The sequence below is a fragment of the Phyllostomus hastatus genome, unplaced genomic scaffold, assembly GCF_019186645.2.
Source record: "Phyllostomus hastatus isolate PE091 unplaced genomic scaffold, TTU_PhHast_1.1 phas_scaffold_93, whole genome shotgun sequence".
NCBI lineage: Eukaryota > Metazoa > Chordata > Mammalia > Chiroptera > Phyllostomidae > Phyllostomus > Phyllostomus hastatus.
In genome coordinates this window covers 8,577,920-8,600,391 of record NW_025334042.1, presented here as the reverse complement: position 1 = coordinate 8,600,391, position 22,472 = coordinate 8,577,920, and the positions used below count along the sequence as shown (strand labels likewise).

Below are 22,472 nucleotides of genomic sequence, written 5' to 3'. Positions count from 1 at the left end.
GAGAGAGAAGCAGTCGGTTGAGTGTGTATGTGTGGATAAAAATACAGCCAGGTGTGAAGATGTGCGAAATTTCTGGCTGTGAGATCCTAGAGAAATTTCCCTCATGGTTTCTATAATTCTGAAAACTTGTATCATTCAATTCTGGGAAATTGTCTTCAATAATTTTGTTAAGATTTATTTCTTGTCCCGAGTTTTCTCTGTTTTGTCTTTCTAGAACCTTTATTATTTTGGACCTCCAGAAGGGATTATCTCTATTTCTTATCCATCTCTTCTGTTTTCTATCATGTTATCATTTCGCTGTATTTTCTGAGAGATTTCCTCAAAATTATAATCTAGTCTTTCACTATAATCCAGGCAAATGAAGAGTGAAGGGGTCTTCGTGATTATGGGTTGAGGTTGGAGTAAATAAGTGTCCCTTTAGTGTTTACTAAACCTGGCTCTTATTTCATGGCTGAAATAGGACATTCATCATTATCTTACATCAGCATAGTTTGTTTCTTCCAATTTTGGTTCAGTTCAACAAGTATTTATTCAGTCAAACTCTGTTCTGGGTGCTTGGTATGGGTCAGGCCATGAAGCAAAGGTGCCTGCCGGTGTGAGGGTTATGTTTGGTGGGGAAGAGGACAGAGACACACACAGCTGTGAACAAATATGTAAACTACATGTGATGTTAGAAGGTGGTAAATGCTCTGGAAAAGAAGTGGGGGTAGGGTACAGTTGTAATTTTAAATAAGTGGTCAGCATAGACCTCACTGAGAAGGCGGCTTTTGGGCATGGGCTTGAAAGAGGTACAGAAGTTAACCATGTGGGTATCTGGGAGAAGAGCATTCTAGGTAGAGGGAAGAGCCAAAGTCAAGGTTCATAGGTGGGGGCCTGTTTGGCATATTTGAAGAACAGGAACAGCAAGGAGGCCGCTGTGGGAGTGACCGGCGATGAGGTCAAAGAAGTAATGTGGGGTAAGGGGGTAGGAGGGTAGGGGACCAGGTCACCTCCTGGGGTCTTGTAGGACTACCTATTATCCAGTACAGTAGTTAAATCTGGCTCACCACCTGTTTTGTAAAGGAATTTTATCGGTACGGTCACATTCATTTACGTACTGACCATGACTGCCTTGCACCACACGGAAGAAGGTGGGTAGTAGCTGTAGAGACCATCTGGCCTGCGAAGCCTAAGCATTTATTCTCTGACCCCTTATAGAAAAAGTTTTTGGACCCTTTCTAAAGCCCATACTGACTTTCAGATTCTAAATCTGTAAAATCATGAAGGGTAGTAATTGTTTGTGTCTATTCACCCAAGTTGTATTTTAGAACAGATTTAGAGTAGTTATGTATGTAATTGGCGGTAAATGTGTTGCCCCGACCAGGCGGCTCGGCTGGTGGAGTGCCGTCCTGTGCACCGAAAGGTTGCGGGTTTGGTCCCTGGCTGGGGTGCCTACGGGAGGCAACCAGTCAGTGTTTCTCTCTCACACTGATGCTTCTCTCGCTCTCCCTTCCTCTCACTCTACAATCAATGAACATATTTTTGGGTGAGGATATTAAAAAAGAAGTAAATATATAAAATGTGCCTCTTTAAGAAGTTTGATAGTATTAATGATTAAAGGAAGACTTAAAGAAATGGATATATGATTTATAGCAGGTCATTGAGGTGGAGTTAGGAGTCCATGTCCTGCTTCCTGCGCACACCTTTGGCATGATGTTTTACTTTTGATTGTCATTCATTCAGTGTGACACTGAATAAAGAGCAGTGGGCAAAGTAGATGTGGTCCTGCCTTCACAGAACTCACAGTCCATTGAGGAGTACAGTTAGGAAGTTACATTCTGGTCTGATAAAAATTCTGTCATAGAGGAAGTGTAGGCTGCTGGAAAATATGGGGGGTGGAGGGCAGGGGCCTAGCCCAGAGGCTGCGTGGGGGCTGTGGCCTGGGGAGCACTGGCAGGACCTTAGGGAGGTTCCCTGTGCTGGACGAGCCGGGCTCATCCGAAGGAAAGGGGAAAGAAGGAGGGAGGGGAGCTGGGCTGAGGCTGGCTCCTGGAGGGCGATGTGAGCCATATGAAGAAGATGGGACTGTGAGAGCCTGGGAGCCACGAAGGGGCTTTAAGCAGAGTTGGATGTGATTGAATTTACACTTTACAAATGTCACTGTAGTTTACCATGAGGACAGTGGATTGTAGCAAGTGTGAATGCAGGGAGACTGATTATGGGGTTATTGAATTTTTCTCAGTGTTACTTAATCGATAAGTAAGAATTCAGTTAGCTAAATTTAGGTAGATGTGTACCTGTTTTGGAATACACAGTGTAAATACACAGAGAAATGGCGCTGTGTATCTGTTAAATGTATTTAGCATTTCTGTAATCAAGTATCGTGTCAGTCAGTTTCTGCGACTCAGCAGTATTGGGAGGAAGTGTTCGTCAGACTTTTACCACCTGAAGAGTTGAATCAAATTCTTTGTGTTTAGGGAGATAGAAGTGCTTGCTGTGTATAAGGTTGTTCCTTGTTTTAACGGTGGATCTGTATTTCCTCAATGCCCGTCTTGTCATCTGTCCCCCCACAGTTCTCCCTGTGGCAGGTTAATGTGGAAACCTTCAGGGAGATAATGGTTCAAACCATTTCTTATTTATGTTGGTGCAGAAAATACAGCAACCAAGGATACCTAGCAAACTTGAAACTTTTCTCACAGTTACATGGTGACTTTGGGCATTTTTTTTTTTGTCTAGAAAATTCTTGATTTGCTAAATTTAAAAAGCAAAGGTCCATTGTTCTCCTGTGTTTATCTTGATAAAGTAATTGGTTCAATAATGGAAAAATACAGAAAAGTACAAGGGAAAAAATTATCCATAGGCCCTTCATTTTGGAGACAGTCTAGTTATAATTTTGATAGAATTGCCTCTATTTTGTGATTTATTTTGTTTTGTCACATATTGATATTTATTTGGTAGGTACTTTTTTGGATCAGAGTAATTTTACTTTGTGTTACATAGTTGTAATACATACATATACACCCAGTTTTTAAAATTTTGTTATTTTTAAAGCATCTTTGATGTTTGCAAAATAGTATATCAAATATCTATATGTAGATACTTGATATAAATATATGTAAATATATATTTATTCTATCATTGGATATTTAAAGTGTCTCTTTTTGTAATATAACACTGGGATCGTACCTTTACACACAAAGCTCATACAACCATTTTAAATTATCTTATTACTTGGCAGTGCACATAGACTTTAAAGTTTATCTTCAGGTTTTACAAGCCAGTTGTGGATCTGTATGGCCTGAGCTCAGCAGCATAATTAGGAAACATTAGAGCATGAGTTCTCGGATAACGATAAAAATGAACTCCATAAATAAGTACGAGCAGTCCGGCCAGTGAGTGGGTGTGTGGGCAGCCTTGCCTCTTGTCTGCCTCTGTGGATGAGGACGTGGACCTGTTACACAGTTTTAATTCTCCCTTTGCCTTCTTCCCTCCCAGGGGTCTGAGGAGCAGACCGTGGTCTATGTGGTCGGGAGGGCGGGCCGCCAGCACTGGCAGCACGTCTACACCGCGGTGACCAGGGGCCGCAGCAGAGTGTACGTCATCGCGGAAGAGTCTCATCTCCGGAACGCAATTTCGAGGAAGAGTGTCCGCAGAAGAACTCGTTTGAAACAGTTTTTGCAAAATGAGCTCTCCATGAGCTGTGCATCTCCAGCAGATTGTGCATCTCCGTCACAGAGCTCCAGAAACAGCAGGGGACCCAGCACACCGCCCTCAGCGTCACCACTCCCGATGGACCCAGCTGATGCTGGGACAAACGATTTCCCCAGAAGCCAGGCCTCTGCAGTGGGTGACCAGATGCCTGCCTTTGCTGGAAGATGGAAATTTTCTTTCCCTGATGAAGCAGATACAGATGAAGACCCATCCAAATCACGAGGGTTCAAAAGAAGCAGTGTTGTGAATGAAGATGAAAGCCCAAACAAAATTCTTATGGTAGGAGTGACGTTCTTATGGACTCGAGCTTTATTTAAATATTGCTAGCTTCAGTGTGCTTATCTGTACTAAAGTGCTATGTATTTCTATTAGTGTTGCTTTGTGCTGCAGGATGTAAAAACAAGTGTTCTCTCCTGTCTGTCAGGTTTGCTGTCTGCCATGCCCAGCTGGTCCTGGTTCTGTCCCTCACCCTGCCCAGGCCGGCATTCTCGGCAGCCTCAATCAGTGGGCTTGTCAGGGGGCACTTCCTGGTCATCTGGAACCTTCTGTCTGCATGCCTTCCTTATCAGCCTCCCCCCACCCCATTCTGTAGGCCATAATCTCACTTTTATACCAGAACCCCACTGAAGCCGCTGGTTCCAGTCATCTTGTCAACCCGAGAGGCCTTTCCTTAGGTCTTGTTCTTGACATTTCCCCCGACATTCCTAGCAGTTTTAAATGTGACCATTTCAATGTTTCCTTCCTTGATTGCACTGGTACCTTATCTCCCTCCCTCCCACCTCTGTCTCATTTCCCCTCATTTCTTCACTCCTCCTCCTCCCGTCCTCTGACTGGAGACGTCGCCCCTAGGACTGATTCCTCTTTCCTTTGAGGACTGTTTCCTTGTCTGAGTTTCAGCTGTCACCTTTGCACAAAGGTGATGCTTTGTTCAACTAACAGTTTTCTGCTGCCTGCTCCATTCAAGGCACTGGGAATTCAGCAGCCAGTGACCATTCCCACTCTTGCTCTGACGGTCCTCCGTGGAGGGGCCAGAAGGGGTGTGTAGGTAACTTGCTGCTTCACTAAGTGTTCTGGGCAGTAGAGAGGAGGTAACGAACCAGCTTCCCAATCTGTGTCTCTGATCCTGGAGATGGACTTTCTGGAACCACGGCCCAATACCTCTTTTTTCTTTTCTTTTTTTCTGATTTCTCCATTTCAGGCAACATTCACCCACTTATAGAAGCTTAAAATTTTGGAGTCACCTTAGACTCTCTTCACTTTCACCCTCTACCTCTACTTGCTAGATGTGTTGCAAAATGTATCTCTCAGGAATTGCTTTTGTTCCTTTAGTCTGGGCAGCTTTAGGTCCTTATCTTCTTGGATGTGACTGCTCACCCTGCTCCGTTCCCCTCCTGCTCCCTTCTCCCCTAGTACTGCCCTGCACATCCTTACCAAATTAGCCCGCCTGACGGGCTCCACTTGTTCCTGTGATTAAGAGCCTTCAGTGGCTCTCATGTGCCTACGACATAAATCTAGACTATCTAGCTCGGCATTTGAGACCTTTCATAGTTTGATTCCACCTTTCCCAGCATCGTTTTATTTCCCCCTCTTCTCTTTCTGCTTCAGTCAAACTAGTCTCTTCATTCACTAAAATGAGCCAAACTTACTATCACTTTTTCCCTTTGGCTTTTATTGTGCAACTTGGTTTGGATTCCTCATTCTTTCTGCCTCCCCTCATTTAGCATTTTAAAAAATTTAGATCCTCTTCTCGTCACTGGTCTAAATGCTGGAGGCATTTAGAGAAAAACAGACCAGTCTCTGGCTTTCTTGACATTACAATCTACCAATGGGTCGTAGGCAGTAAATACAAGAAAAATAAAATGTTCAGGTCAAGAAAGATTCTATGACGAAAATAAAGGTAGTGAGGTGGGGAATCGTGGGGAGGGGGCAGGAGATGCTACGTGCTGGTCAGGTAAGGCCTCCCCGAGGAGATGACCTGTGAGCTGAACAATGAGGAGCCAGATGAGGCTCAGAGGAAGTGCCTCCTAGGCTGAGGAGCTAGCGACGGCCTGGAAGGGACTGACCTTATTGGAAGGGGAAGGCAGGCCAGTGTGGCCAGAGAATGAGGAGGAGAGGGTGTGTAGGTGACGGTGGTGGAGAGAGAGCAGGACTATGGGGCAGGGATTTCATGCTATTTGCAGTGGGAATGCTTTGGAGAGCTGTGAGCAGAGGGGTGGTATCATCTAAAGTGCACGTAAAAACAGCCTCTGGCTGCTGTGCCGAGTGAACTGGCGAAAGTAGGCTGGAAGCAGGGAGCCCAACCGGAGGTTGTCCTAGGGAAGGCCCAGTGAAAGAGCTGGGAGGGTGATGAGCAGGGGTCTGATTCTTGATGCGTTTTGGAGGTAGCGTGTCTATGACTTGCTGATTAGAAGTGAGGGGGTAAAACAAAAAGTAATCCAGGAGGAGTTCTGGATTTCTGGCCGAAATACCTTGTGGATGGTAGTGCCACCTCCTGAGATGGCAAGACCTTGAGAAGAACTAGGTGAAGTGGACTTGCTGAGAAAGTCAGTGGTTGGTAGAAGAGTTTAGGACCTCAGGGTGGATTGGGGTGGATAATGTCCATTTAGGAGGCATTAGCATAAAGTGGTAATTAAAGGACTAGGTGAGTTAATTTCAGGAGAGACCACAGATAGAGGAGAGGGCCTTACAGGAGACCTCCCAACTTACAGAGATCCTGCAGAGGAGGAGGATCCAGGGCAGCGGGAGGGACGAAAGCCTGGTGAGAGTGTGCCGGCGAGAGTGTCAGAGCCCAGAGCGGGGAGGAAGGCGTGGGGGCAGGGTGTTTGAAGAGGGTTCCTGTGGAAAGAGGCAGAGAGATGGGGTTGTATCTGGATGGAAGGCTTGTGGTCAAGGAAGGAATTCTTTATTTTGGATGGGTACCCTGAAGCATCCTAGAGTGTTTATAGAGTGGTCCAATGGAGAATGAGAAACTCATGATTCAGAGGGTACTTGCAGGAGTGGTGTCCTGAAGTGGGTGAGATGGGAAAAACCAGGAGTGTGAGTAGAGGTGCTGCCTTTAGATACACGTGGGGGCAGGGGCTCGGCTTCCACTGCAGCCGGATGGGAGTGGGTGCAGTGTGTCGCTGGGTTCAGGGAAGGAAGGTGAAGCTGTTCCCAGTCGATTACCTCCTCCCATCTCATCTGTCTTCACAGTAGAATCCAGCTGAGTTTCTGTTTTGTTCACAAAACCCTCCCTGTGTCTGAACGAACACATCTCTCCTCTGTGCAGCACTTGTGCCCAGTTTGTTTGACTCCGTAAATAAAGCTTCTTGAGGACAGCATGCTGATCACGTAGTACCTCAAATACACTTAGTGATGAGATTATGCGTTGTGAATACGTGGCATTCCATCCTTTAAAAAAGAAATTGGACCTTCAGAGTATTGTTCTTTCATGTTGTGTTCAAAGTCACTCAAGTCATACTTATTTTGTAGTTAGTGTCCTTCTTGCTTTGCGAATTCCTTTGAAAATCACTTTTAGAAGCAATATGAATTTTATAAGGGAAGCAAATGTCTACTGAGACCTATTTTGGTTTTCAGAAATACTGTGAAGTCATTTGTTTCAGTTTTATGAATTGGATTTTCCAATTTGGGTAATATCATTTTGTGATTTAAAAAAATTTTATCTACTTTTATTTTTAAATTATATTTTATTGATAATGCTATTATAGCTGTCATGATTTTTCCCCCTTTGCCCCCCCCCCCAATCTAGCACCCCCCGAATCCCTCAGGCAACCCCTACACCAATGTTCATGTCCATGGGCCATGCATATAAGTTCTTTGGCTACTCCATTTCCTATACTGTATTTTACATCCCCATGGCTTTTCTGTAACTACCTGTTTGTACTTCTTAATCTCCTCACCCATTTCTCCACACCCCCCTCCCGTTTGGAAACCATCAAAATGCTTTCTGTATCGATAATTTTGTCTCTGTCCTTCTTGCTTGATTAGTTTGTTTTTCAGACTCAGTTGTTGACAGGTATGTATTTATTGCCAGTTTATTCATCATTTCGATCTTTTAAAATAAGCCCCTGAAACGTTTCATATAATAATGGTTTGGTGATGGTGAGCTGCTTTAGTTTTTTTCTTGTCTGGGAAGCTTTTTATCTGCCCTTCAATTCTAAATGATAGCTTTGCTGGGTAGAGTAACCTTGGCTGTAGGTACCTGCTTTTCATGACTTGGAATATTTCTTGCCAGTCCCTTCCAGCCTGCATAGTTTCTTTTGAGAATGCAGTTGACAATCTTATGGGAACTTCCTTGTAGGTAACTAACTACTTTTCTCTTTATCTTTAACCTTTGGCATTTTAATTATGATGTGTCTCGGAGTGGGCCTTTTTGCATCCATCTTGTTTGGGACTCTCAGTACTTCCTGCACTTGCATGTCTATTTCCTTCACCAAATTAGGGAAGTTTTCTTTCATTCTTTTTTCAAATAGATTTCCAATGTCTTGCTCTTTCTCTTCTCCTTCTGGCTCCCCTATGATGTGAATGTTGGACATCTTGAAGCTGTCTCAGAGGCTGCTTACACTATCCTCATTTTTTTTGGATTCTATTTTCTTTCTGTTCTGATTAGTTGGTTTTTACTTCCTTATGTTCCAAATCATTGATTTGACTCTAGGCTTCATCCACTCCACTGTTGTTTCCCTGTAAATTGTTTATTTTAATTAGTGTATCCTTTGTTTGTTTCTGACTGGATCTTTTTTATGCTGTTGAGGTCCTTACTAAGTTCCTTGAGCATTGTGATTTTTGAAAAAACAGGTTGGATTATAAATTATTTCCAAAGGTCCCCCAGAAGCTTAAGAGTCGCTTTATATGCCGACAGCACCCTTGTTGCGGGGAGCCTCGGCTTCCCAGACTATGTAGGAAAGATTAGATGGTGCAGGTCACTGGGGCCTGCTGGAGAACGTGCTCACAAAACCTGTCTGTCCCGGGGGTAAGTCCTCAAGGGAGAAGCGTGTATATTCTGACCCCAAGTGAATGTGAGACGATTAGAAAGGTCTCTGAGAATGTGCCGACAGTGTGTGAAGTACTAGCACATTAGTGAGCTACAAGCAGAGAATAGTGTGGCTGGAGCACAGCATGCCAGCAGGGGGCTGGGCTGAGAACACCAGCGGATTCAGGAAGGAGACAGCGGCTCTCCCAGAGACACTGTGCATTCTTTACAGCTGTGGAGAGCACTAGAAACATTTAGAGAGCTCTGTGGATTTCAATTTATGAAGGTGGCGTTGACAGGACTTTAGTAGATTATGGTTAGGCAGGCACGAGGGGATGAGTTCCCAAAACAAAAAGATTATTTCCATAGCTTATTCAAAATGATTACGCTCTGAACTCAGGTAGCAGCAGTCAGGGTGGGGAAGAGAGGCTAAGGGGTATAGTTGGTGGCACTTAGTCATCACTCACTTATACAGGTGGGGTCGGACATGAAGGTGATTCCTAGGCTTCTGGCTTGGGCATCCAGGGGGATCCAGGCACCAATTAATCAGGTTTTGGGAAAAGAGGCCGGGGGACAGGTTTTGTGGGGAAAGTGCTCAAACTGGACGTAGTGGGGAAGAAGTTTTCTCTTCCTGGAAGTGCTAGGACCACTGCCGCTTCGTCCCTACTCCGTCTCAGCTCTTGGGTAGTGAATTTCTGTCTCAGCAAAGCAATTTCTTTTTCTGAAATTAAATGTATTAACTCTTACAAAGACCATGGGATAAATAAGGCTGTGACTGGGCAGAAAAGTAAGGACTTCCATAGAAGAGTCTTTCTAAAAGTTTCTGGCTTTGCATTTCTCACTACTAACGTGGGGTTGGGGTGAGGTACGCTGTGGTGTCCAGGGAAAGCAGCAGCAGCAGCAGCCTCCGTCTTCAGGTCTGTGCTTGCCACAGCTGGCGTGCTCTGGCTGAGGCCGATGCTGCCCATCTGTGAGCACAGTGACCGTGGGGGCGTCTGGTGCTGACTGATGTCACGGCGTCACAGCAGCAGCGTGAGCCAGGTTCTCTAACTGAAGGGATACGTTTTCTCACCAGGTGTGCCGGAAGTATGTGGCATTTACAAGAATCCTTAGCAATGAGGCCTGGAATTCAAAGCTTCAGGGCTGATCCATTAGGAACTCCTGTGCCTTCATGACTCTAGACTTTCTGGTGCCTTGAGATGTGTCATTTCTAAAAGATTAAATTCAGTGACAAGGGCTGCCCACATTCCTTTTTCTTTTATATTCACACCGCCTCACGAGAGCCTTTTAAATTCTACAGACACTAATGCTGGTCTCGTCCGAAATGGCAGCTTCTGATTCTCTGTGGGTTAATAGCTTTGGCTTTGGAACGTATTCCAGAAGTAAATGTTAGCCTGTTTTTTTCTTTCCATACCCTGCCCCCACCAAGAAAAGAGGGAAAACAAAAATCTCCCTTTAAATAAAAACATGTGTGTAAACATTCTAAAATGTATCACATAAAGCAGCAATTTCCAGAACTTTTTAAGGAAAATGACATTTTAACATTAAAAAAATTAGGAAAGACATAACCACATAATCCCTGAAAAAAGAGAGCCCTTCTATTAGTCAGGGTTCTCGAGAGAGAGAGAGAACCAATAGGATATGTCTGTCTGTCTGCCCGCCTGTCTGCATCTGTCTGTCTCTCTGGGTTTATTTGAGGGAATTGGCTCTTGTCCTCGTGGAGGCTGGAAGTCTCAAATCGACAGGTGGATCGGTGGACCTGGGGGAGACTTCCTCCTTCGTGGGCGGAGGTCAGTTGTTTTTTAAGGTCTTCGGTCGATGGGAGACCCACCTTATGGAGAGTAACCTGCTTTACTGTGCTAGTCTACTGATCTATATTAGAGGTTAATCTCATTTAAAGAGTACCTTCCCAGAAACATCTAGAACTGGAGTTGACAAAATAAATATCTGAGCACCATGGCTTAGCCAAGTGGACACAAAATGAACCATCACAGTCACCTAAATGGAACAGACTTCGCACTGTGAAAGACGGGAGTTGTGCCTGCTTTTCTCCTTTCCCTGTGGTGGTAAAACTTCCCCATGACCTCACCGGTCCATTGACTTTTGCGTGGGAATCGCTGCCAATGCCAAGAAGATGCTTGTGCCCAGCTGCGCTTTGCCTGACCACGGCTGGGCCCACACTCGCTGTGCTGCTCTGCAGGAACCATCTTGAGATTCTTAATTTCTGAACACAGGGCCTTCATTTTAATTTTGTACTGGGTCACCAAATTATATAGTGGACTCTGTCCACACGTTTGGAAATTCGATTTATATACCCATTCAGCAAATAGTCATGTCCACACGCCAGTCCCACAGCTGGGTGCTGGGGATGCCACAGGGGGCAGGAGCCGACAGCCAGTCGCTCTGCTCCAGCCTTCCAGGGGCGGGGGAATGTACTAGGTCTTCTGTGGAAGCAGTTGGGGGAAAAAGTGCATGGGGTGGCCTGACTACATTTTTACAAAGTTAACTGTATTTTTATTGTTTTCCTAACAGATGGAGGAATCGTCTCCACAAGTGTCTTCCAAACTTCAGAACTTGAAACTAAACAGTTTGACCCCCAGGCAACTTTTCAAACCCACAAGTAATCAAGAAACTTAATTTTCCTTCTGATTATTCAAAATAATTGTCTATTTTTTCCATTCAACGCAAAGTGGACATCATAACTTCAGGATAAAGAGGATAAAAGAGTATCAGGATAAAAGAGGATGCCTGTAATGGGAGTTTTATTTTAAGGTGTTTGTATTACAGATGTTTTAAACTCATTCGATCAAAGAAAACCTTGATGATGTCAATGTCTGTCATGAGAACAGGCAGCAATGGGCATAAATGAGAGAAAACGGTGTCATATCTGTACTTTATGAAGAGTTTTATTTTTAGGGTAATGCCTTATTAACTTCCGTGATCACTGTGTGACCTTCGCCAAGGGGTGACGTGTGGCAATGAGGAACTGCAACTGCGTCTCTCACTGACACCAGTGTCAGGTGTCACGTCTTCTGTGAAGGGATCACCTCCCAAGGCTGCCGTTTGTCCCTCACTACTGTCAGGCTCTACCTCACCTGGGGCTGTTCCCGGGAACTCCGGAACTTGAGAAGTAACTGATGTGTAACATTGTCTGAGTTGAAGGTGTATGAAACTCACCTCTTGCATTATGACGACCACTGTAACATTACCTAACACCTCCATCGTGTCACGTGATTGTCACTGCGGGGGGTGCGGGGGCACGTTGCTCTGAAGATACTCTATTTTGGAAAAGTTTTTTCTCAGAGTGATTTCTATTTTTTTAATGTTTTATTTATTGTTAAATGGTAGAAGAAATAGTTAAGAGGGAAGATTTACCTGATACTCTGATGTTTTAAAAATTGCATTATGGAGATATAATTCATATACAATTCACCCATTTGCACAGCTGAGTAGCTTTTAGTATATTCACAGTTGTAATACCAATACCACAATCAATTTTAGAATATTTTTATATGATCACCTAAAGAACTCTTGCCCCTTTCAGCTCTAATACCTTCCTACCCGCTAGCCCTGGGCAACTGGTAATCTACTTTGTCTCTGCCCTTTATTATGATGTCTTTGATTTAGCATGATATTTTCAGATTTCATCCATGTCGTAGCATGTATCTACCAGTGCATCTTTCTTTTTTAAAAAAAATAAAAGATTAAAAACAATCATGTACAAAGAGCTAGCATTGTTTCTTTTATTGGGTAGATGTCTTGGATGATCCATTCAAGGAAGATCACTCAGTCCATCTTGACGAAGCTGGTGCCCTTCGGGTACTGATGGGAAAACTGGCCGCACAGACTGAGGTCGTATTTCCACATCAGACTGTGTGGGTTTGAGCTGATGTGACAAGATCAGGGACCTGGCTGCATTTTTGCAGGTGGCCCCCGTAGAGCTGCAGGTGGCCCACCTTGCTTTCAGTGGTTCCTCGAAGCAAAGGGCCTTCATCTATTTTTATTTCCAAATAATGTGCTGTTGTAAGGATATGGCACATGGAATTTATCCATTCGTCAGCTAATGGACATTTGGGTTATTTCCACTTTTTGGCTATTACAGCTAATGCTGCTTTGAGCATCTGTGCGTAAGTTTTTGTGTGAACATGTATTTCCATTTCTTTAAGGTATAGATAGACCTAGGAGTGGAAATGCTGGGGCACATTATAACTCTGTTTAAAGCTTTGAGGACCGGACAGGCTGTTTTCCAAGCAGCTGTACTGTTTTATATTTACGCCAGCAGTGTGTGTGGGTTCCAGTGCCTCATATTTTCTCCAGCACCTGTTGTCATCCGACTCTTTGATTACAGCCACACCGTGGGCGTAAAGCGATATTTCGTTGTGGCTTCCATTTGCATTTGCCTACAGTAATGATGTTGGCCATCTTTTCATGTGCTTATTGCCATTTGTTCTTTCTCTTAGGAGAAATGTCTATTCAGGTCTTTTGCCAATTTATAAATTGGGTTATTTTTTCTTATTGAGATAGGAGTTCTTCATATATTCTACAAAGAAGTCTTTTATTAGAAACACTATTTGCATTTTTTTTTTTTTTTGCATTTTGTGGATTTGTTTTCACTTTCACAGATTTTTCTGTCATCTGCAAATAGAGAACATTTTACTCCTTTCATATCTGGGTGCTTTTTATTTCATTTTATTGTCTTACTGCTCTGGCTAGAACTTCTAGTAAACTGTTACATGGATGTGGTGAGAATGGACATTCTAGTGTTGTTCCTGTGAGTTTTCAGGATCTGCAAGGCAATCTGCAAACGAGTGTTGGGGTCGAACGTGCAGTCTGTTCGCAGTTTGTGCAAACTTGTTTCCTAGAACACGTGGTGTTCCCTGAGGGCAGATGTGCCACCTAAAATAAATGTGCCATTAGTCTTGAGTGTGTTCCTGTCTGCAGGCTGTTTTAGCACTTGCACGGGTTTCACATCTTGTCCTCACAACAGACTCCGAGAGCAGATGGGACTTTCAGTATTGGGGGCGGGGAAACTGACTCCTGGTAAATTTCATACCACCAGTGAGCTGGAATTCAAACCCAGATCTGCTTTCAAACCCTATGCTCCTCCTGCTCTTCCATGCTGCTTTTCAAATTTACGGCAAAACCTCCCCCCGTTTAGAAATTATGTAGCAATTAACATTGTGTAGGGCTCAGCCTCTAGAACATGAAAATTCATTCAAAGCTCTGAGAAAGTGAATGTCCTATTTTTTGGCTTTTTAAAATCACTGTTTATTCCATTTGGTAGAGGATTTTTTTCCCATACAAATATTTGCAACAATTTTGAATCCCCCAAAACCATACATAGACGATAAATACCATGCTATTAAAGTATTAAATTTGTACAAAAATACTTTACAGTTTAATACTTGTTTGTTACAAATAAAAATACATATTTAAGTGACTCATGATCTTTTTTTCTTAACATGTTCTGCTTTATACTTTCTTGCCCTGGCAGTCCTGAAATGTGATTGAAATAATATATTTCTTTGCACACAAAGAAAGGTGAAGGTTTTCCTTAAACAAAGGACACAGTGTTCAAGTGCTTCATCTAAGCGGTTGTTTGAGTTATTGATTGAAATGGAAATGTTTGGAAAATAACTTTCAATATGGAGATTCTATAATTGATATACATATCTATTTTTTTATATTCACCAAATAACAGTTATTAGTGTAACTATTCAAAATATCCGGACAGATGAAAACAGTTGCTGACAGACATTAACTGCAACTGTCACAATTTATTGCTTTGAGGGATGGTGATAATTGGCAACGCATTCTGTGGAAAATGTATTTACAATTTCGGTGAGTGGCATGGCTCAGAACTAAACGCAGTCCGGTGTCATTTTTAAGTACATGTGCTGTACACCCCTCAGTGGAACCAGTTTTTAAAACATGTTGAGCAAGATGAGTTTGATTCGCCTATCATTAAGATAAACCTTTTAATAGACTTAATTCTTAAATTCTTAGTCCTGAATTTTAAAAATAAGATAACTAACTCTCAGTGTTACTAAACACTCTAATTCATTATCAGAGATTTTCAGTTATTAAAAATGTGTCCCTAAAAAAAAAAAAGCAACAGGTCACAAGACATATCCTGTTTGATAATTTGTTGCATAGGGAATAGCATACATCTTAGTTAAAATCATTCCTATACTTGGGCAAAACAGTTACCACCACCTATTAGGATCTCCTGCGTGCATCGTTGCTGAAACATTTTAAGATAATTGTGTCCCTGTACCCCTCCCCTAGCAGCAGCCAGTCCCAGCAGTTACCCAACTAGTTCCTCTAGCAGAGCCAGCTTTATGAAAAGCCTTGTTGGTCAAGTTCTTACATTAATGACTTCATAGTAAGAAACTGATTTCAAAGTGAATTAAGGAAATTATCATAGAGAATATTTTTAAACAGACATTTTTTCAAAAAGTGATAGGAAGATGAACTTGTAAAAAAGTTCCTCCCATGTTCCTCGTGGAGGGGTGGCCTACTTATTTTTCCTTTTCTCTACCATGGGGCTTGGCAGCAAATCATCTGCCAGATACCGTAGTGGTCGCCAAAAAAACTAACCTCTTCTACTTGGAAAGGGAAGTGAACATGAGCCGTGAGAGATTTAAAAGACCCCTGTGCTTGCACTTAATGCCACGTGATCATCTGTGCTTCAAATGTCACAGAAATCTCAAAGGGATTTTTTTTTTTTTAGCACCATGTAGATACTGTCTTTTGTCCTGCTTTATAAAAAGCATTGCTATAAGGTGTTGGTGGGTTCTCGGATCTCCAGATTACTACCGTGGCTGGGCTGTTGGAAAAAAGCACTGTTCTGTTCACTCCATTCTCCTGGTAGAGTCTGTTCTATAGACTTCTGTGAAGCCAGCGGGTTTCTGCTAATAACCAGGTCCAGCTTATTACCAGATTCTGCGATGAGGGGCACGACGAGGCAGCAGTCAAAGTCTCTCGTTCGGACGTGATTAACCTAAAAGGGCGGGAAGAGCCACTTTGAATTATTGTTCTCGTCATAAAACAATCCCGCAGACCCAGGGTATACAGGTCAGGCATAACACGTGGCCTTGCAGGGATTTAGGCCAGCACCTCTACAGAGAGGTCCAGCCCTGCGCTGACCATGCCATAACGAGCTCACCGGCTTCACAGTCTCTGCTACGAAGTTTTAATGCCCCTGAGTGCAGGGGCCACCCATGGCGAACGGCCTGCCTCGCTCACAGCAGGTGCTCCAAGAGCTGAACGTCAGCTCCAGTTTACAGGTGAGGAACACGAGGTGCAGAGCAGCTGCCAGATTTGCCTTGAAGGAGCAGTTGGTGAGTGGTCAAGCCAAGATGTGCTCCCAGGCAGTCTGGTGGATTCCAAAGCCTGTGCTCTTGACCATGATGCTGAACTACCCCCGTCCGTGGCCCACCCCCTCCTCAGCGTATACATGCACTCATCGGCTGTCGTTTCTCCTCACCACAATCAGAAGTTTTCACAGTCTACATGCTGCTCTCATTCCGTGACTTTCCACTCTCTCCCCGTCGGACCTGACGCTCACACTGCACAAGTGACCGCACCGTCCAATACAGGGCTCGGGTCTTGGGCTATCGTTCTCTTTGGCCTCCAGCATCGGCCGCTCTTAACACCTATCCCTCCTTAAAACTCTCTCTCTTGGCTCCTAGGACACTACTTTGCATTGATCCTGTTACCATTTTAACAGCTTGCTTTCAGTCCTTTCCTGCCTTTACTTCTCCCAGTCCTTTAAATGTTGTTTTCCTTAGACTTTTATCCTTGGTTCTCCTCTCTTTATGACTGTGAGTCCACCATGGGCATGTGACCCAAACCCATGCCTTCAGCACCCCAAATCTTTAGCGCTAGCTCTAACCTCTCTCCTGAGCAAAATAAACAGGCCACCTCTCCCAGGGCTCTGCCAGGATGCACTGAAGGCGCTGAAGACTCATGTGACCCGGTGCCTTGTCCATTCCTGACCCGGCTCCTCCCCATAACCTCCCTTCTCCACCTGCCCCAGGGCCTCACAGCACCACTGTGTTCTTTCCAAATGATACATGATGTCACTCTGCTTAAGAAATGAATATGCCTCCAGAATAAAGTCCAAGAGCTTTATCATGACATTTAAAGTTCTTCACGTCTGAATCCCCTCTGCTTTTAAGGTCTCAATTTGCATCTAAGTAGGTATAGCTCTGATATATGGATTAGGAAGACACTCTCAGAGAGTTAGTAACTTGTCCATAGTTATTCTTCAACTGTAAAAGCACCCAAGGAAAATAAAAGTGTCCCATACACCCAGGACAAGACTAACCGTTCTACTGCCACGGCAAAAATAACCACCAGGACTGGGTTTAAAACTATCTAGTGGACGAACAAGCACTCGCTGCAGTGAGCACACCTCAGAGCAACCTCGCTCTGAAGGTCAGCTGTCTGGTGACAGACTTGGTCCAGTGGAACACACGTTTAAGACGGTGCCAAAGCTTTCCTCTTCCTGCAAAATGTTCTCTTCCTAAGAACTGCACGAGAACTTGCTTTGCTCAGTGAAACTACACCGGACCAAGACAGGACTCCATTCAACAAACAGAGTTCAACTGTGGTTTCAGACATGGTGTCAGTTACTGAGATACCGAGCATTGTACAATGGCGAAAGGGAGGATAAGGTACTGGCCCCATCCTCAAGAAGTGTACGATCTGCTGGGGAATATATACAGGGAAACAGGCAATTTCAATGACTGGTAAATTCTACCAAAGGAAAGCTTCTAATCTAGGTTTGAGACAAAGGAGGATGGATGGGCATGGGTCAAGGAAGACTTACAAGAGTTAAATTAATTGAATTGCACCTGCAGTCTTACCTGTAAGAGCCTGTCATAGGGCTTTAAGCCACCAAGATCGCCTGGCCCGGCGGGGCGAATGCTTTTGACATACACGCCTTTCTCCAGCAGGCCGTCTGCGACGCTGAACCCGAAGTCCTCCATGTCCGAGCTTTTGTACAAGGTCACCTGGAAGGTGAGAAGGGGACATTTAGCTAGGTTGGAGACTCTGGCCTGTGAGTCTTCTTGACAATCTTCTCAATCCCATTTCAATAACATAATGGATTTGTAATATATGAGGCAGCTCCCCCAGCCCTGCAGCCCCACCCCCCAGCCCAAGAATATCCTTGGAATTTATAAACTGCCACCCAGAGCAGACAAGTAGGAGAAGGAGAAAAGCTGGAGAGTTTTGGTGGTTTTTTGTTGTTGTTGTTGCTTTTACACTAGCAGTTCTCAGGCATGTGAAAGTGAGGCTTTCACTAGGGCAAGCTGACTTCTCTGTCTCCCTGGGTATCTCCCCAGTGTCGGGAGCAGCTGGGGCAGCCCCTCATCCTGATGGGCACCGGAACCAAGGACCCTTTCTTCCTGCCCACCCCTGCCTGGGGCTGTGCTGGGTGCAGAACTCAGCATTTCCTCTCCCTTTGAAGTCTATGAAGCGCCTCATTTTATTTGCTGTGGTACCCCAATCGGGACTTCAGTGGCCTTGGTTGGAAAGAACCCAAAGGTGCTCTCGTAACAAACACCTTGCCCTGGGGCCTGGCTCCAACAGCGCCCTCCATGTGTGTCCAGGGTCGAGCCCAGCAGCTTGCGGCATTCGACCCTCTCAGCTCTGGGCCACAGCTGGTTTTCTCTGCACCGAAGACCAGCTGCCACCAGTGACAGCTCCCCCCGTGCTCGCTCCTCCACCTGAGCATCTGCACGAGTCAGTCTGAGGTCCACTCATCAAATCATTCATGCTTTCAGCCAGTGTGGGCCGGCTCCCCACCACGTTCCATGCACAGTTCTGGGTGTGGGGAAGCAGCAGTGAGTGAGAGAGGGGAGCCTGCCTTCCAGAGGCAAACACAGTAATAATGTGTTATGTTCACCGAGCCCACTCTGGACACGGCCAGGTGGCATGCTTGGCACTTTGCACTCAGTTTTTAATCCTTACCTGAGGATGTGCTTTTTAATTTTAGAGAGAGGGAAAGGGAGGGAGAAAGAGAGGGAGAAAAACATCGATGTGAGAGAGAAACATTGATCAGTTGCTTCTTGTATGTGCCCTGACTGGGGATGGAGCCCACAACCTAGGCACATGCCTGGACCAGGAATCAAACCCACGAACTTTCAGTTTACAGATGGCACTCCAGCCAAAAGAACCACACTGGCCAGGGCACGCCATGCTCACTTAGCACTTTAGGGTACCCTCTGCTTTTTCTGAGGTTTGTCAAATGCCCTTCACAAAACCTTACGCATGCTTCAAACAGCAATTGGGGCTTATTTCTTACTCTCTGGGTTTAGAAGTATACAGTTTATTCTATTTCTACAAAAATAATACACAGACACATTACTGTAAAAGAGTAAAAAGTGTAGAGCTATACAAAGTGCAGAGCAAAATGTGAAGATGAAAACTTTTGGAGCAGGTTTATTCTTTCATACCCAGTTATTTCACTTCAGGGAAGTATGGAATGTGGAAGGAAATGAAAGCTGGTCAGCTTGTGGATTTTTTATTTCACTGGACAGACAGACAGACAGGTACATCCCAAGGCTGGCTGGGTCAGCACTGGTCACCCCTGAGGCAGCCCTTGTGGCTGCTGCCATGCTGGAGGTGGGAAAATGCAGTGTCAGGGGGTTGATAACTTGCCCAAGATCAGAAAGGTACAACTGGTACGGCTGTGTTTATCTGACCGCCTGTAACCATTACCGCATGTGTCTCAACATGCATGTGTCACAGATGCTAAGGTACTCTCCATGTTTTGTATTTCAAAATCTCCAAAATCAGACTATGTTTTATAATCAATGGCATCTCAGAGCCCATGAGATCAGGTGCCAACACATAGCACCCGGCCTGCAAAGCATGGCTCTGACCCGAAGCACTGACAGCGCTCTGTGCAAGGCAGAATCTCAGGCCCTGCCCCAGGCCGACCGAACTGGCACCTGCAGATTGCTAGTGGTGTGTGTGAACACTGAGGTTTTCTCTGCGCAAAACTTCACAGCCCAGTGCTGCTATGTGTTTTGGAAAAGGAAGCAAGGAAACTAATGTTTAATGAGACGACATTCTTTGCAGGCTCATTCCATGACTGTGTGTGACCATGTGCACACGCACGTATGCTCGTGCACACACTCACACTGGCCCCTACCATGTGCTGGCACTGGTTTAAGGACTGAAGATAATAGCAGTGAAAAAAATAAAAAGACAGCAGTGAACAAAATATAGCCTTTATAAGCTTATAGTCCAGTGAAGATACCTAGTTTAATCCTCCTAACCATCCTGCCAGATGAGTAAGAGCCTCAACTTTAAATCAGGTAGTAGATATAAAGTTTTAACCTGAAGTGACCAGATTTCTGTGGGAGATCAATTTTATGGCACTCAGTTAAACAGAATAGTAAGCCCCATTTACCATAGAAGGCAGGAGTGTGCCTATGCTCAGGTGCAGTGTAGAAGGTGCAGGCATCCGAGGGTGCTGCTCAGGTGTAGCGCCCCATCTGGCATGCACCCTCGGATGCCCGAGAGCAGTGGGTCAAACTGTGTAAATGAGACAGTCTTCTTCCCGCCTCCCCCCGCCCCCCCCTGCAGGAGTGGAGGAGACGCCTTTCTTGGTAACTTGGGCTCAGGTAAAGCAGGGGCGTATGTGGAAGATGCCCCTTTCTAAATGCCTAATCCAGTGCCTGCCACATAGTAGGGTTATTACTTTTGAGTAAATGAAAAGGTTGGTTCTGACATGGGTGAGTTTGGAAGCAGTTAGAACTGGCCACCAGATGCTGTGAATGTGAATAAGACTGATTTAATTTTGAGGTTCAAGCCATCTGCCCACCCCTTTCAATCCTTCCTAGGAAGAGCTGGAAATGAGCACGGTGCATCCACACCTTGAGTGGGATGGATGGGGCTACTTCCCATGAAGGTCCAATGGCGACACCTTGTGGTCATAAGAGGTGTGGCACTTCTGACAATGGAGTCAGGCCTGCCCCACTGAAGAGGGGAAGCAGCCCCATTTTCCCATGGACACGGGGAGAGGTGAGATGGAAGGTCTTCCAGCTCAAAATGCTGGACTTCTTGCTAACAAGGTCTGTGGGACTTGAGGGAGCAGATTAAAAAGCAAACAGAATGCTGCTGTCTCTACCAAGTTTGTGAAGCAGATCACACAGACAGGGGAATGAAAGCTCAGGGAGGGTTAGAAAGTTGCCCAAGCTGAACAGATCGCAAGACACAGAGGTGCTTCTGACTGAGATGTCCAGATCTTCCCATGGCACACTGCGTTAATAAGTACTCATTTCAAAGGAGAATTCCCAGGTCCCTTTATAGTTATGATTTTGCAACAGGCCACAGGACAGGAGGGTTCTGTCCCTCTTTCCCAGCGTGGGCCTGGAACAACAGGGAGGTTCGTCATTGCTCACTGGCCAACGGATCTCGGGCACCTGCTCCACAGCCAGAGCCCAGGAAAGGCAGAGAGATGCGTGGCACCACGTGATGCCAACACTGGTCAGTGGTGACACATCAGCCAAAACATTACTTGTGGGCGGTAAGCAGAGCAGGTTAGCAGATGAAGGCCACAGCTGTTGACCAAGAGGCTTCGTTCTCCTGGGCCTTAGACTTGATGTGCGTCTACGGTAAACTCTTCAGAATAAGAGGCTCATAAGTGATTTAAATTTGAAAGTAATCTGTTTCTCTAGAAGATTTCCTGAGGTTAGAAGAGATTGAATTTTAATAGCCAAGTGTATTGTTCTCCTGGAAACAGCTTAGAAACAGCACATAAGAAAAATGAAATTATTTTTAAATGACACAAAGATAAGATTCCAGAAATCAATAATTCATAAAACTGGGCAGCACGGCTGGCTGCTCTCAGAGCAGCGATAATAAATTGTGCCATGTAGCTGCCGCCCTCTTGTTCCACTGGAGATTGGTAGCAGTTACTTCTGATTTATTTTCTGTCCAAAAATAATTCTAAGGATTCTGAGGTTTAGATCATATTTTTTAAAAAATACTTCTTCTGCACAGAGGCATCCCTTACCCAGGCACTCTCCTACACAAGACTGCTTTTGGTCTCCCAGGCGCTCTGTGCAATGGAATCACTCCCTTCCTGCCACAGGGGATGCTGACTCTCGAAGTGGATGGACAGACTTGTCCAGGTAGAATGTGTAAACTCTAGAATTCACTACTAAAATTCTAGACCTCATTAGCCATATTTGTCAAGTCATGATTTTTTTTTTCTGGACACATATCTCCTAGTTGGTCAGGCAGCCTTGACCCATTTCCAACTGCCCAGCCAACTAAAGATGAAAACTGTTTCATGACGGCTGCATTTCCTCTCCAAGAGCCCTTCACAGCTTTCCGTGGACAGCCACCGGCACGCCCGCTCACGGTTCCCACAGCTCTGCGGGGTCCACCCCAGCCCATCCCAATCAAGACGTATCTTGTAGGGTTTCTATTCTCTGCAGAGCAAAGGATGCTTCCAGGGAACCTGGACTAGATTGTTCTGTTCTAAAAGGCCAATGAACATAACACTTGGAATGTAACACTCCAGGCAAGGATACAGCGTTACAAAGCTCAGTCCACTTTAACTCTTTGTCAGCATTGGCAGGAGGAAGAAGGGTTCACCGCGATTCAAGCTGAGCCTTGTTTTATACTTCTGTGCCCGTGTCTGAACAATGTCCTTAAGGTAAAGATCAGAAACTTAATGCTTGCATTTTCATCTTTGACATGTGTGGAATGCTTTCGAAGCAGAGCCAATTTCCTCACCTGGGTGTTAAGGGCAGTTGTGCCTGCTACCTTCAGCAAGTCACTTTGA

The 22,472-nt window shown here is 44.8% G+C and overlaps 2 protein-coding genes across 6 annotated transcripts in view; one reads left to right on the top strand and one right to left on the bottom strand.

Moving 5' to 3' along the window:
- Positions 1 to 12,373, top strand: part of HELB (DNA helicase B) — a 36,511-nt gene extending 24,138 nt beyond the window's left edge. Inside the window, exons 12-13 of the mRNA XM_045829074.1 lie at positions 3,475 to 3,969; positions 11,192 to 12,373. Of these exons, the coding sequence (XP_045685030.1) occupies positions 3,475 to 3,969; positions 11,192 to 11,296 (600 nt within the window). The 3' untranslated portion in view covers positions 11,297 to 12,373. The remainder of the gene's footprint in view (positions 1 to 3,474; positions 3,970 to 11,191) is intronic.
- Positions 12,374 to 12,481: 108 nt separating this feature from the next.
- GRIP1 (glutamate receptor interacting protein 1) overlaps positions 12,482 to 22,472 on the bottom strand; it is a 394,096-nt gene continuing 384,105 nt past the window's right edge. For all 5 annotated transcript variants that reach the window (XM_045829068.1, XM_045829069.1, XM_045829071.1 and 2 more), the window contains 2 exons: positions 17,533 to 17,679; positions 12,482 to 15,662 (listed from right to left, as the gene is read on the bottom strand). In XM_045829068.1, the coding sequence (XP_045685024.1) occupies positions 15,438 to 15,662; positions 17,533 to 17,679 (372 nt within the window). In that variant the 3' untranslated portion in view covers positions 12,482 to 15,437. The remainder of the gene's footprint in view (positions 15,663 to 17,532; positions 17,680 to 22,472) is intronic.